Source organism: Balaenoptera musculus, chromosome 12, assembly GCF_009873245.2.
Source record: "Balaenoptera musculus isolate JJ_BM4_2016_0621 chromosome 12, mBalMus1.pri.v3, whole genome shotgun sequence".
NCBI classification, from domain to species: Eukaryota; Metazoa; Chordata; class Mammalia; order Artiodactyla; family Balaenopteridae; genus Balaenoptera; species Balaenoptera musculus.
In genome coordinates, this window is record NC_045796.1 from 44,022,967 (window position 1) to 44,038,665 (window position 15,699).

At 35.4% G+C, this 15,699-nt stretch overlaps 1 protein-coding gene across 2 annotated transcripts in view; it reads left to right on the forward strand.

Moving 5' to 3' along the window:
- GOPC (golgi associated PDZ and coiled-coil motif containing) overlaps window positions 1-15,699 on the forward strand; it is a 35,456-nt gene that overhangs the window by 4,646 nt on the left and 15,111 nt on the right. The window contains exons 2-3 of one of the 2 annotated variants that reach the window (XM_036871674.1): window positions 12,480-12,644; window positions 14,224-14,247. In XM_036871674.1, coding sequence (XP_036727569.1) covers window positions 12,480-12,644; window positions 14,224-14,247 — 189 coding nt within the window. The remainder of the gene's footprint in view (window positions 1-12,479; window positions 12,645-14,223; window positions 14,248-15,699) is intronic. The other variant, XM_036871675.1, reaches the window with a different exon arrangement.

Below are 15,699 nucleotides of genomic sequence, written 5' to 3' on the forward strand. Positions count from 1 at the left end.
GTCTTTTATATATATCGATTCACCCAATTCTCAAAATAGTCCTGTAGGGTAGGTTTAGTATTGTTATTCCCATTTTACAGGGATTAAGTAAGGGTCCCAACACTACAGAACTAGAGAAACCAAGCTCTCCAAAAACACATTTATGTCTGGTTGGGGAAGGAGGAGGTGGAGAGAAAAAAAGCAAGCAGAAAAAGTTGAGTGTGGCTGGATAGCCGGGAGGGGGAGGGGGAGTTCAAGGGGGGTATTGTTTTCTTTTTTTTTTTAATGGAAAAATAAACTTAAACATGTTTACAAGCCAATGAGAAGCATCTAGTTGAAGGAAAATCTGAATATTCTAGAGAAAGAGAGGATAATTAGTAAGATTTCTGAGTGAAGATGAAATCCAAAATACATGTAGAGAGAATGGCTTTATATTGAAAGGACAGCTATTAAAGGGAAAGGAGAGATGATAAGCACAGAAGCGGGAGTGTTTTGTGTGACGGCTTCTGTATTCTCTGTAGAATAGGAGCCTGGGACAACTGCTGAAAGTGGGTGAAAGTTAAGAGCTCGAGGAGAGTGAAAAAGATTTGAAATAGTAATGGAAGAGTGGGAGAGCAAGTTGGCCAGAGAAAGAGAAGGACTGCCAGACAATGCTGAGGACTAATTTGGAGTTATCATAAATTCATGGTACAACCAGTCTGCCCTGTCGTATGACTTTCTCTGGCAATACAGGCACAGTAATGAGAGTAATAATTGAGTTCAACCAGTGCTGTAGCAAGGAGTTTGCTATATAGACAAGAGTGTTATTGAAATGAAAATGGTATTGGGGATGAAGAAAAGGAGATAATCTTCAAAGGAGTAGAAATAGTATTTGATAATTATCTAGACGCAAAGGAAGAGGAATGGTTAAGGATGATACCACATTTCTGTTTGGGAAATGTATTGGTTGATACCTACAGTGGCTTGAATGGTGCTCCCCCGCCCAAATTCATGTCTACACAGAACCTCAGAATGTGACCTTACTTGGAAATAGGGTCTTTACAAATGTAATTAATATAAGGATGGAGATGAGGTCATAGCAGATTACAGTGGGTCCTAAATCCAGTGAGAGTATCCTCCGAGGATACACAGGGACACAGAGAAGAAGGCTATGTGAGGATGGAATAAGAGATTCGAGTGACATGTCTACAAGCCAAGAAATGCCAAGGATTGCTGGCAACCACAGTATTAGGAGACAGGCATGGGACAGTTCTCTTTCAGGGTCTCCAAAAGGCACCAACCCTGCCAGTGCCTTGATTTGGGGCTCCTGCATCCTGAACTGTGAGAGAGTAAATTTTTGTTCTTTTTAAGCCACAAAGTTTGTGGTAATTTGTTATGACAACCCTAGGAGACTTATACCATTCACTGAAGTAAGGAATCCAGGAGAAGGAGTGGGTCTGGCAGGAAAGATAATGGGTTGAGTTTAGGAGGTTGTGCATCATTAAGGTCCTTATCCCTTTTTTGCATATTCCTAACATAGTTTCCTAATTGCTTATTACCCCCTCCAAATCATCCTCTCATTGCCAAAATCATTCTAAAGTGATTCATGTTAATGGTTCATATCAAAAGGCAAGTCTGACTACGTCACTCTTCTTTGTATACCTCCCTATTACTTACTGGCTAAAATTCAAACTCTGTAGCATGTTGATCTGTGTCCAGTCTGTCTGTCCTCATCTCTTGTCGCCCCTTCTTAGTTGCTTTTGCCTCAAATAAAACTGGTTTATTTGCATTTCTCTAAATAGGCCTGCTCTTTCATGGCATCTCTACTTCGGCACAGGTTTTTGTGTATAATACCTTCTCTGTCCCCTTTGTCTACATTGTCAAACACCCACTCATCTTTCAGCACACCACTTACATCACCATCTCTGTGAAGGCTTTGCTCACCCAACTCTATAGGCAGAGGCTGTCTTAACACCTTGAACTTGCTTGGGCTGTTACAAGATTTGTTATTACACATTGTACTATAACTTGTGGTTGCCACATTTCTCTACCTCTAGAAGGTAAGCTCTTAGAAGGCCAAGACTTTGTCATAGGTGAAATAATCTGAACTATCAAATGCTTGTGAAAGCTGATTTTTGGCGGTAGCATTATGTTTGTGAACCCATTTTGGTTTCTAAGAATTGGTTAGTAGTTTTTTTCTCCATGATATCAAGTTGATTTATATGTGGATTACAGAATTGGTGTTTGGCCCCTTTTAAAAAGGGGCCAATTTTTGGAAATTTGGAACCAACACATTAAACACCAACCTTTTTGACCCACTTACATTCTTGTCTCACTTGCTAGGGGTTTTCACATCTCAGACCTTTCCCTTTCCCTACTCCATGTATTAGCTGATCTCCGTTCAGCATTCAGGTAAACTTCTCCTTTCTGACTCCCTTTGTTTCTTTTTGAATTGGTACATCACACATGGCCTGTACACTAGTGTTTACAACACTTTACATCATAATTGGAAATGTATTTTTTATCTCTTTCTACTAGACAGTAAAATCCTCAAGGGCAGAATCCATGTCTTATTCATCATTTTGTCTCCAGATCCTGGCACACTGTGTATATTCAGTAAATGTTTATTTGAATGAATAAATTATTTGAAACAACTTTAGTTGCCTCATTCTGCCATGAGTCCTCAAAGTTTATCAGTAATCATTCTGTAATACAAGTTTCATGAGAGCTGGGATGGTGTCTGTCTTGTTGACTCTACTATCCATTGTGTCTAACATAGGGCCCACCATATTAGTGAAAGACTGAATCAATCGCAAAGATATGATTTGTTAGTTAATATTTCATGGTATTCCATTTTAAGAAAAATTTGAAACTGACTAAAAATAACTTTAAACATCATTACATTAGAGTATTGAGTATGGATTTAGTGTACTTTTGACATTTCTAGTATATTTGGTAGGTTGATTCTCCTCATCCCACCTCGAGTTTGATTATAGAGCAGCTGAATTCTTTAACATTAAAATGAAAACAGAAAACATTTTATCTTGTTTGGAACTTCATTTTGAGGTTTAAAGTACTTTAACTTTTAAAAATACATCATAGACTTACCTACTTGTCTCCATTTCAAATCCCCCAACTCTAGTTCAGTCACATTGTCTCCCATGTTACACACAGCTGCCTTTTTTTTTGGCTGTGTTGGGTCTTCATTGCTGTACGTGGGCTTTTCTCTAGTTTCTGTGAGTGGGGGCTACTTTTTGTTGTGGCGCGCGGTCTTCTCATTGCTGTGGCTCCTTGTTGCAGAGCACGGCTTCAGTAGTTGCAGCACGTGGGCTCAGTAGTTGTGGCTCATGGGCTCTAGAGCGCAGGCTCAGTAGTTGTGGCGCACGGGCTTAGTTGCTTCGCGGCATGTGGGATCTTACCGGACCAGGGCTCAAACCCGTGTCCCCTGCATTGGCAGGCAGATTCTTAACCACTGTGCCAGCAGGGAAGTCCAGCTACCGTTTTTAAAACATAAATTCCATAGTTGTGGCGCGGGGCTCAGTAATTGTGGCCCACGGGCTTAGCTGCTCTGTGGCATGTGGGACCTTCCCAAACCAGGGCTCGAACCCGTGTTCCCTGCATTGGCAGGTGGACTCTTAACCACTGCACCACCAGGGAAGTCCTGTTGTGTATTTTTACAAGATTATATGGACAGAGGATTAAGGTCTAGACAGAGTAGAATAATTGGAGACTCTGAATAAAAAATTACTTTGATTTTGGTGCCACAGAGTGGAATCCAGAAGTTAAGAATTATATTAGAAAGGAATTATCCTGATGGAAAAGAGTTTGAGAGAAGAAATAGAACAGTAATGACTGCATTTACCAATAAATGGTAATGATAATCCTCCAAATTTGTTTAAATACACTGCCTCTCTGTCTGTCTTTTTCATTCCTGGGAATACTTCATTCCTATGTTGCAGAATGTGCCCTGAAGTTTCATATATCTCCCCACTCCATTCCAGCTGATAGTGGAGATCCAGGGACCACATTTTTTTTTTAAACTAATTTTTAAAAAAAATATTTATTTACTTAGGCTGTGCCGGGTCTTAGTTGCGGCATGCAGACTCTTAGTTGCGGCATGCAGACTTCTTAGTTGTGGCATGCAGACTTCTTAGTTGCAGCATGCGGACTCATTTGTGGCATACGGACTCTTAGTTGCAGCATGCACGTGGGATCTAGTTCCCTGACCAGGGATCGAACTGGGGCCCCCTGCATTGGGAGCACAGAGTCTTACCCACTGGACCACCAGGGAGGTCCCCAGGGACCACATTTTGAGAATCACTACCTTAGAAAATCTCACCATTGGTTGTTTAATGGCCTTTAAATGAAAGCCATGGTCTTAAGGCTCAGAGATCCTCCTAGAGTGAGGCCATTTTGTCCTTGATGAGTTCTAGGGAAAGAATATCCCGATGGTCAGCTTTGTTTTATTTTATTTTATTTTATTTTTTCTGTAAATGAATCCAAGATCAAATGTAGGAAAGTGAAGAGATTGGGTTAACTGGTTGACTAACTGGTTTTGATTTTGCTTTTTAAAAGATTTTTTTGGATATCATTTGAAAATTTAAGAGTTGAAGGTTGAAATCAGCTATTAATTTTCACTCTTTGCTCCTTATAGTGTTGCCAAGGTAAGACAGTGAGGTGAAAGATGCTCAGCCTTTTTTTATGGTCAAGCTAGTTTTTAGTCTGTTATTTACTAGCTGTGTGATCTTGGGCAAATTGCTTAAACCCTGATTTCCAGTTTCCTTAGCTATTAAAAAAAAAAGAGTATGATGGTAAGAATTAACAGATGGCACATGGTACGTGAATGCTTGCCATATAGTAGGTAAATGCTTGCTTTATGGTAGCTGTGAATATTGTTAGTAAGTCAAACATAGGTATTGTAGCTGTAGAAACACATTTTTCCTAATGGCTAACTGCTTGATAATACTTTTACTACCTTGCCCTGAGAGTAAGAATTGGGTTCAAAGTGCTGTTTTGCTACTGACCATTTGGGTAGCCTTAGAAATAAAAGCAGCTTTGATGGGCCTTGGTTTTATTATCTAAATAGTAATCGTCATAATCATAGTTTTTATGTTCTCTAAGATCTCTTTGATTATAAAGTTCTGTCATATTAGGAGGTTAGCCATTGAATAAAATATGGAAATTTCTAATCTTCACATAAAATTTACCATTAACTAACTTTTCTTAGCAGCTAAAATGCTTATATCATAGACAAGAAAAGAGTTATTTAAATATTATGAAGTTTAGAGTAAACTTGAAACACTTGTTTTGTTCCAAAATAAATTGAGCTTTGAATTTTGATATCTGCATCCTTGCTTTGTAAAGAATTTTTACTTAATTTTTTAAAATTTGAGCAACCTCTTGAGAAATTATTTCACTTAATGAAGAGTCCATGCTTCTAGCAGGCCACTTTCAAAAAACCTCCATACTACCCTGTTTTTCCTTGCCTTTTTAGAATACAGTCACTTCTGATTTGAATATTAGTCTGCCAAATTAATTCATGAATACCACTTGTGCCTCTTTAGCATCTTTCTTAATGCCAGTTTTACTCAGTTATTAATAAATCATGAGATTTTTGGTTTGAAACATAAATCATAGTGGGACAACCAGACAATATATACCTCTTGAAACACACAGTGTATTTCTTGCCACAAACATTTAAGTACCATAGTTCCTCAGTATTTGCAGGGGATTGGTTCTAGGCCTCCCCACCCATACCCCTGCAGATGCCAAAATCCATGGATGCTAAAGTCCCCTTTATAAAATGGCATAGTGTTTGCATATAAGCAACACACATCTTCCCGTATATTTTAAATCATCTCTAGATAACTTATAATACCTAATACAATGTAAATGCTATGTAAATAGTTGCCAGAATGAGGCAAATTAAGTTTTGCCTTTTGGAACTTTCTGGAGTTTTTTTCTTCTGAATATTTTTGATCCACAGTTGGTTCAATCTGTGGATGCAGATTGCATAGATATGGAGGGCTGACTGTAAATCTAGTTAATAAACCTTTAGATCTACTTCTAGGTTATAGGAAATATAAGGAATAGAGGAATATATTAGATAACACTGGAAAGAAACAGTAAGACAGATACAGAATGAAAGTCAATGTAATGAAAAAAATGATAAGGGTTGTTATAGATTAAATGGCTTATTTTAAACTATTTCTGGGTAGGTTTACTTTAGCATAAGCGTCATATTGCTCAAAAAGTGCGTATTATTCAAATATGTATTTTCCTTTTGTGATTATTTTATTTCAAAGATTATAAAACTCAATAGGTGTTTTTTTGACTAAGAAGGACTGTCTAGACTAGGCTCATTTGTACTTTAAAGGTACAGTCTTCAGAGAATACTGAACACTCTAGTAATAGGTGATTTTAAATTTTTATAATTTTTTTTGGTGGGCAATTTGTAAAATTGATGCATGTCTATAATACATTTTTATCATACACGGAAGTTTTTTGTTTTTTTGTTTTTCTTTTCTAAGGTTTTTGGTTAGGAGTATTTGTGAAAGATGTGTAAAAACTGTTAAACTAACATTCTTTTCTGGAAGGCAATAGAAGTGAAGTTCTACTTTATGTAATCTCTTGCATATGTTTATTATATTTAAAGAACAGAGTCAAGTGCTAGTATTAGTATTTATTTTAGCATTTAAATCTTAATGAAATTTGTTACTGCTTCAGATTCATAATAAAAGGGCCAGCCCAATACATCAGCTACTAGCCTGATGTGACTATTGTGTGTTTGAAATATGGCTGGTCCAAATTGAGATGTGCTGTATGTGTAATATACATAATGGGTTTGAAGACTGAGTATCAAAAAAAGAATGTAATATTTTAATCATTGTTTTATATTATTATATGCTTGAATGATATTTTAGATGTGTTGGGTTAAGTAGAATATATTATAAAAATTGATTTCACCTGTTTAATTTCACTTTTAAAAAAAAATATTTATTTATTTATTTGGCTGTGCCAAGTCTTAGTTGCAGCACGCAGGATCTTTTTGTGGTGTGCGGGATCTTCAGTTGTGGCATGCAGGACCTAGTTCCCTGACCAGGGATCGAACCCAGGTCCCCTGCATTGGGAGTGTGGAGTCTTAACCACTGGACCACCAGGGAGGTCCCTAATTTTACTTTTTTAAATGTGGCTTCTAGGGGACTTCCCTGGAGGTCCAATGGTTAAGACTCCATGCTTCCATTGCAGGGGGCATGGGTTCAGTCCCTGGTGGGGAAACAAAGATCCTGCATGCTGCACGGCACAGCCAAAAAAATAAAGCAAAATAAAATAATAAATAAATGTGGCTACTAGAAAATTTTTAGTTACATATGTGGTTCGTATTGAATTTCTGTTAGGCAGCACTATACTAGAATATGACAGCTTTTCTATTGCAATGAAAACATGAGCTGAGGATTTCTGGTCTGAGAAGGATCACAGTGGATTGATAGTTTTAAATTTTAAAAAATCTTTTGTAAAAACAGAAAAACTAGAATAACAAAAACACCCCACAAAACCCAGTGATAGCCTCATCAGCAAAACTAGATGAGGAGGGCATATCCTCACAAGCCCCAGAACATGGGTTGGTCAGGGTAGCAGGACCAACACAGATTGCATGTGGATGAGCACCTGTGGGGCAGAAGAAATAAATAGCAAGGGGACCCAGGCACAGAAATCACTAACAGAGCCCCAAAGGAGAAGACATCACTTTGGATGGGAAACTTGAGCGAGTGATCTAAGAACAACTGGCAAAACTGCCTCCAGGTTGCAGGGGAATTCAAAACAGCCATGGGGACACACTAAGCAGCAGCAGGAAGATTAGAAAGTACTGGGGGTGGACTTTCAGAATCTCAGAAATTTCTAACAAAAACTGCTTTTGAGAAAGTCCAATTCTAAAGAAACACTGCTAGAAATAGAATCCAAATTCAGCAGGGCAGAAACATGAGGTTTGAAGTGAGGAGAGTTTGTATTCAAGATAGGGGAGGAATACATACATAGGAGGTTGATTGCAAAACAGTAGTTCTGGCTACAGACAGGCCATTGTTGTAAATAGTTCAGTTTAAGGCCAGGGGTGGGAGCCCGTTAGCCTGAAGCTAGGAAAGCTACCTATGCTCACCTCAAACCCCTCCATGGAAGTCTCCTCCTACCTAACATGTACTACATGAAAACCCATTTCATTTAAACATGAGTAACAGAAAAGGATTTTATTTAAACACCATATAAATGTACTGTAATCAAAAAAGGTAAAAATTAATAGACTAATGTGACAACAGACAATGAAGGCATATCAGAAAAATAAGGCTGCAAAACAGTTGGAAACTGTAAACTGTATTATAAAATAAAGGAAATTAATAATTATTCATCTATGAATAAAACAGAATAATTTGGAGATAGGAAAACTCAGAAATAAAGTAATAAATAAATAAAAATTAAAAGAATACTTGCAGAACTTTGGGAAAAAAATAGGAAAAAAATCATTTCAGAATGGAGCCTAATTTGGAAGAAGAGTAAAAAATAGGCAATGCAGTAAGTACAGCAAGAGAAAAAGGATATATAAGGGGAAAACAGAAAGGATTTGAGAGTAAATTGCAAATATAAAAGATAGGGAAAGAATAATTAATGTTAGTATAATTGGAGTCCCTGAAGAAGCATGAAACAAAACAAATATTTAAAACTTCTATCAACAAACCCTCATTTATTGCTAGTAGGAATGTAAAATGGTTCAGCCACTGTGGAAAACAGTTTGATGGTTCCTTAAAAAGTTAAACATCGAATTATCATATGACTCAGCAATTCCACTCCTAGGTATATACCCAAAAGAATTGAACACACGTACACAAACAAATGTATATATGTTCATAGCAGCACTGAACATAATTGCCAAAAGATGGAAATAGCCCAATGTCCATCAACTGACGAATGGATAAACAAGTTGTGGTATATACATACAGTGAACTATATAGCTGAATATATTATAGCTGAATTTTTATAGTTGAATATATTATTCAGCTCTAAAAAGGAATGAAGAAGTACTGATACATGCTATAATATGGATAAACCTTGAAAACATGCCGAGTGAAAGAAGCCAGACACAAAAGGTCACATATTGAATGCTTCCATTTATAAGAAATATCTGGAATAGTTAAATCCATAGAGACAAAATGTGGATTGGTGGTTTCCAGAAGCTGGGGACAGAGAGAGTGGGGAGTGACTGCTTAACAGGTACAAGGCTTTCTTTGGGCGTCATGAAAATGTTTTGGAACTAGATACAGATGGTGACTGCACAACATTGTGATTATAATAAATGCCACTGAATTGTTCACTTGAAATGGTTAATTTAATGTTATATAAATTTTGCCTCAATAAAAAACAAATTACCGACCAATTCACTCTTAAAAACTGTAACAGAGCATTGAATCTGCATATTGAGAAGAGTACACGTGGGCCTAGAATGATTAACACCATGCTATATTTTAGTAAAACATGGGACTAAAAACAAAGCAGACACAAGATCAAGTCACTTATAAGAGAAAGAAAAGATTGGATTTTGGACATGTGAATAGCAGCGTTTCATACCAGAAGCCAAAGGAGCAACATATTTAAAATACTCAAGGAAAGAAAATATGAGCCAAAGATTTTATATCCAGCCAAACTGACTTCAGATATAAAGACCACAAATAAATAGTTATGAACATGCCAGAAATCAGGGAGTACTGTTATGAGAGCTTTCTGAGAAATCTACAAGGCTAGAGAATGAGTTGCATTCATAGGAGCAGCTCTGGTAAAAGGTCAAGTGGTCAGCATAGAATTTATTTAATGGTGGAACTAAGACTATCAGTGTTAAGGATGAGAAAATATTTAAACATTACATATTGTATGCTCTGCAATATAAATATAGTGCAACTACCGAAAATGGGAGAAAAGAGTATCTTGAAAGTAGTATAAGCTAGATGATTGCTCATAGTTATTAGCTGAAATAGCAAGATAACGCTTTATTAAGATGCTGGAGAAGAATAAGAAAAGGGGGAAGAAAATGCTAATAGTTTCGTGACTCTTCATAGCAAGGATGTTATCTTAAATATAATCTAAAGAGGAAATTAAGGATATTATCTAAAAGTAATTATTAAAACAAAGATACAGAGCTTCCAGAATACTAAAAAATATATATATTTTAAAATCTAGCAATGAGCAGTTAAGACCTTACATGTGTATGTGCTATTTACAGCTATAAAATGAAAAATATGATGAAAGGTTAAAATAGACAAAATTATACCAGGTAAATGCAAATAAAATGAAAGTAGGAGTTGCAAACTTGATAACAGATAAGGTAGAATTCAGGTCAAAAAGCATTTAATGTGGGGGAGGAAACTACTGACATATTGAGCTACATTGAAGTTAAGCACTCTGTTCATCAAAAGACACCTTTCAGAAAGTTAAAAGACAAGCCACAGAATGGAAGAAAGCAATTGTAACTCATACCCAATAAAGGACTTTATATTCATAATAATATGTGTGTATATCTGTGTGTGTATGTGTGTGTCGAGAGAGAGAGAGAACTATAAATCAATAAGAAAAAATGTATATAACGCTGTAGAAAAATAGGCAAGAGGCTTGAATAGGCAGTTCACAAAAGAGAATATCCAAATGGTCAATAAACATATGAAAAGATGGACAACCTTATTAGTAATCAAGAAGTTTTCATTAAAACCACAGTGTTCTCATATATGGTGAGCATGTCAGTTGCTACAATCATTTGGAAAACTGGCCTTTTCTACTGAGGTTTAACATATTCATACTCTGTAAACAAGAAGTTTCCTTCCTAGATATATACTCACCAGAACTGTATTCCATAGAAGGCTGTGTAGGGTGTTGCTAGTGTACCTGTCTTCACCTCCTTACCTGCAAATATCATGTGGCTAAAATGTCATTGAGAGAAAATGTTCCACGGTTATATGGTGTTGATGGTTGCACAGTTCTATGATTATACTAAAAGTCACTGAACAGTATACTTTAAAAGAGTGAGTTTTAATGGTATGTGAGTTATATCTCAATAAAGCTGTTATTAAAAACAAAAACAAAAATGTCATTGAGAGCATGTAGTGATTTCCTACCAGATTTAATCTCAGTTTTGGTTTATCATCCAAAGCCATTTGTTGTATCTAGCCTCACTTTCCTATCTAGTCTTGTGTAGTCTGTCAATGTACAACCCCTCTCAGTAGTCTAATCTCCTTGCTAATAACATCTTCATATTCTAGTAAGTGCTTTCATATATAAGATTAATAATATGAAAATAGTCAAAGCCATGGGTATTATCCCTATTTTATTTTATTTATTAAAAAAAATCTTATTTGAAGTATAGTTGACTTACAATATTACATTAATTTCAGATGAACAACAGAGCGATTTGATATTTTTATAGATTATACTCCATATAAAGTTATAAAATATTATCTCTTCCTTGTTGCTGTATATTACATCCTTGTATCTTATTTATTTTATACCTAGTAGATACTATCCTATTTTAAAATCAGGGAAACTTGAATGGACACAGAGTGATTTATCTGGAATCACAGGGCTAGTATTAGAATTTGTTTCAACTTCAAGATACTTATTGAGCATCTTTTATGTAGTAGGCACTAGTTGGTGCAGTTGGGAGATTTAGGTAGATTCTAATTCTCTGGTCTCTATACTCAGGGAATTTACCTACGTAGCTTCTAGTCTCTGTCTGCCCTTGCTAGTCTTCTCATCTCTTGACTGCTTTACTGCTCCTATTTGTCCTTGTTATCATTTAACTTCAAAGCCCTTCTAAACTCTCTTTTCCTCACTAACCTTCTTTAAACCTTCCTTTACTTTGAATTCCTTGGGACCTGACCGATTCTAAATATATCTGTAACTTGCCACACATTTTTCTTTAGTTGCTTCGAATGCATATGTATTACCTCAGTTGATAAGAAAGCTTCTCAAGGGCATAAATAATTATCACCTATAATTTAGAAAGTATTCTCCACAATTTTTTTTTCCCCTCATTGAACCAGCATACTTGTTGGCTCCATAGATGCTTATTAGTAAAATTTTGTTCAATAGAAAACTAAGGCCTTGCCTTGGTCTTTAACCCACTTGTTAGTTGGGAAGATCGAACACACACAAGGGATACGTCCTGTTCGCAATTGTAAAACAATATATCGATTGTGAAAAATGAAAAGCTTCAGATTGAATGGCTGAGTGGCTCCGATGGGTTGTTCTGCTACAGTGTAACAGTTAGCTGTAGCTTACAGTTAATAATGGACTTCTAGTGTTCACCTATTCATTTCAAAGGTAGTCTGTGTCATTCTTGAATAATAATTATTAGAGTCAAAATAAAGAAAATTAAGCATACTTAATGTTTTTTATTGTAGCTGTTTTATTTAAAAAATTTTTTTTATTGAGGTATAGTTGATTTACAATGCTGTGTTAACTTCTGCTATTGTTGCTGTTTTTATAAGGCACAGTTGGTGGATCTGAAATCTGAACTGACAGAGACCCAAGCAGAGAAAGTTGTACTGGAGAAAGAAGTACATGATCAGCTTTTACAATTGCACTCTATTCAGCTTCAGCTTCATGCTAAAACTGGTCAAAGTGTTGACTCTGGTACCATTAAGGCAAAATTGGTAAGTAGTTTAGAGGGTAACATATATTTATATGTGTTTTAGAGGGTGAAAAGGACAATCTTTAATGAGGCTTTTTAATTATAAAAGTTAATATGTGCTCCTGGGAAATTTAGAAAATACAGGAAATGTGAAGGTCATCATAATCATCCACAGTCCTATCACCTGGAGATGATCAGTGATAACATCAATAACCAATTGGTTAGAATAGGATCTTCTTCCTATTTAAAAAGATCTATGTAAATATACTTAAAAGATATTTGTGATTATAACATATAAACATTTTTTTTGCCCTAGTGTATCAGTTAAGATTAAGTTCAGTTACATGTAACAGAAATCCCAAATAACATTGGAATTATTCTTAAATAGTACAAATTATTTTCTCCTAGTTAAAGAAGCCCTGAGACAGGCATTCAGAGCTGATATGGCAGCTCCACAGATATCAGGGATACAGTTTCCTTTTGTTGTTCTGCTCTGCCATCTTTAGCTCATGGTTTCTGTCTTCAGGATTTCTTCATATCTGCATTCCAGGTAGGAAGAAGGAAGATCTAAGGGCAAAACGATGCTTCCCAACTGCGTTAGTTTTCTTTAAAGACCTTTTCATGAAATCGTCCTCAACTTTTTGCCAATCATTTAGCCGTCTCACTGGCTATCCCTAGCTGCATGTCAGTCCCTTAGTTGGTCACATGTCCACCTCCAGTAAAATTGGAGTTCTGTTAATAAGGAAGAAGAGGAGAGGAAAATGGAATGAGGTGCCAACCAGTGGCACATTTTTTCTTTTGCTCTTAATATAAGTATTTTCCCTGCCACTGAGTGCTTTGTCATGTTTGCATAATGTTCATTGTGTAAATGTTCCATAATTAACTGTTGCCCTCTTAATCAATATAGGTTGTTTAAATAGAATTTTTTTTAAGTCTCATTTCTGTTTAACCTCATATGTATTGTGTACTATATACCAGGCACTTTGTTAACAAAATAAGTTAACGTAGGGTACACAGCAGTAAATAAGACAGATAAAGCTTGGGAGAGGCGGAAGATGAAATGATGTTGATGATGAGAGTAATACAGTTCAAAGTTTTACTCGTTTTCAGTTAATTCTGTTTGATTGGTTAGTTTCTAATACAGATATGTTAGAATTTATTTAAATGAATATTTACATTCTCCTAAAGTCCTTTTAAATTCTGAAATTCCATAAATATAAATTATTCGTGTTGTTTTATTTAACTGAAATGAGTCAGATTCATAACTGCTTCTTTGGAATGTTTGATACTAACATTGAGAAACAATGTACATTTTCACTAGAAAAGAATTCACCTGACATTTTAACATTAGATTTGAAACATGGTGCTGTAGTGGAAAGGCACTGAACCAGGTGTGTTAACTAATTTGGATAAAACAAACATTTTTAATCTAATCCTGTGCAGTTACTATTGCTTATGGACTTGCAAATATATTTGTTCTAATGAACTTTACCCAAGTGATATTCAACATATGGGAATTTTCCTTGTAATGATTGTACCACTAAATAAAGTCATTTGTTTGATGTTTTTCTAATTATAAAACTTTTTTCTTATATCTTAAGTCTGTCCCCTCTGTGGAGGAGCTGGTAAGTATGCCATTTCTGTTTTGCTTTAATATGTTTCGCTGAAATGTTTTTAGTGCTTTATTTGCATAGTACATGTTGTCACTTTGTATGTATTTGAAAGTGATATTAATGATGTTAATTTTTTAATGTGCCAATACGTGAAAAGTTCAGTGAGTAGCCCATTGCTCTTTTCTCACCTTGTATTGTTAAAAGATTTTTCTTTTGTTTGTGATTTGTTGCCATTATTTGCAGAACCCATCAGTGTTTGACAACTTCTGAGCTTTGTAACTTGCTCATACCACTACTTCAAAAGAACAATTGGTTTTCCTTATGCAGGCCTAGCTCTTTCCTCCTTTTCTGTTTGAATTTATTCCCAGAGAAAGAATGTGCATGTTGGTTTCTTATTTATCCACTGCCTCTGTTATAACTTTTCATCAGTCTTGAGAATAATTGTGTGGGCTTTGAAACAATTGAATTTTGAAACCCTTTATTAGAATTTATTTTGGAAAATAGCAATATATAAATTCTTAATATTTTTCCCACTACCTCAACCTAATCAGGTTCTAAGTTGCCATATGACTTATCTTCTTTTGAAAATACACTGTTTGGATATCGGAATACAAAATTAACTTCTTTGTTGTTACCTAATGATGAACAGGTTAACTAAAACAAAAAGGTTTTTTCCTTTAAATCTAAAAGCAATTAACTTCAGTGTTCTTAGTCCTATTCTTGCTTGCATCTGTTAATTTCAGGTCTGCAAGTTTGTCAGATTCATTAGGAGTTTAAATCATTAAAGCAAAGTAGTGTCTTAATATGTTTCTCAGATTTCATAAATATTATATAAATAGCTCATTAAAGTGATTGTAAGTAGATAATCCTCAACATAAAATTTATTTAGCCCATAAAGAAAGAATTCTTAGTCTTCTAGGAACTCTTTTTATGAAACAAACAGCATTAACCTCAGTAAATGTCATAAAAAAAAAGATTTTTGTTCATGTTGTCCAAACTGTGGTTTCTTTTGGAACCGATACCTGCCCTTTTAGGAAAGAGATTCTGAAGTAAATTGAGATGTTAAGAATTCCAAATTTGTTGTAAAAAGAGGATTCTAGATTATTAGCTCTTCAGATTAAAAAAAAAAAAAATCTAGGGACTTCCCTGGTGGTCCAGTGGTTTAAGACTCCGTGCTTCCAATGCAGGGGGCATGGGTTCGATTCCTGGTCGGGGCACTGAGATCCCACAGGCTGTGGGGTGCAGCCAAAAAAGTAAAATAAAATAAAATAATTTTTTTAAAAATCTACAAATTGTGTTCTCATGGTTATATTTGTTTTTTTATAGAAGTTGAAAAAGCGTGCTAATTAATCTTCCTTTTGTTTATCACATATATAATGACAGATATTTTAATCAAGGAAGTGATAAATATATTCAACATTTGGTAGTTGTCATTCATTTTAGTTTGTATTTTTTTTTGTTATT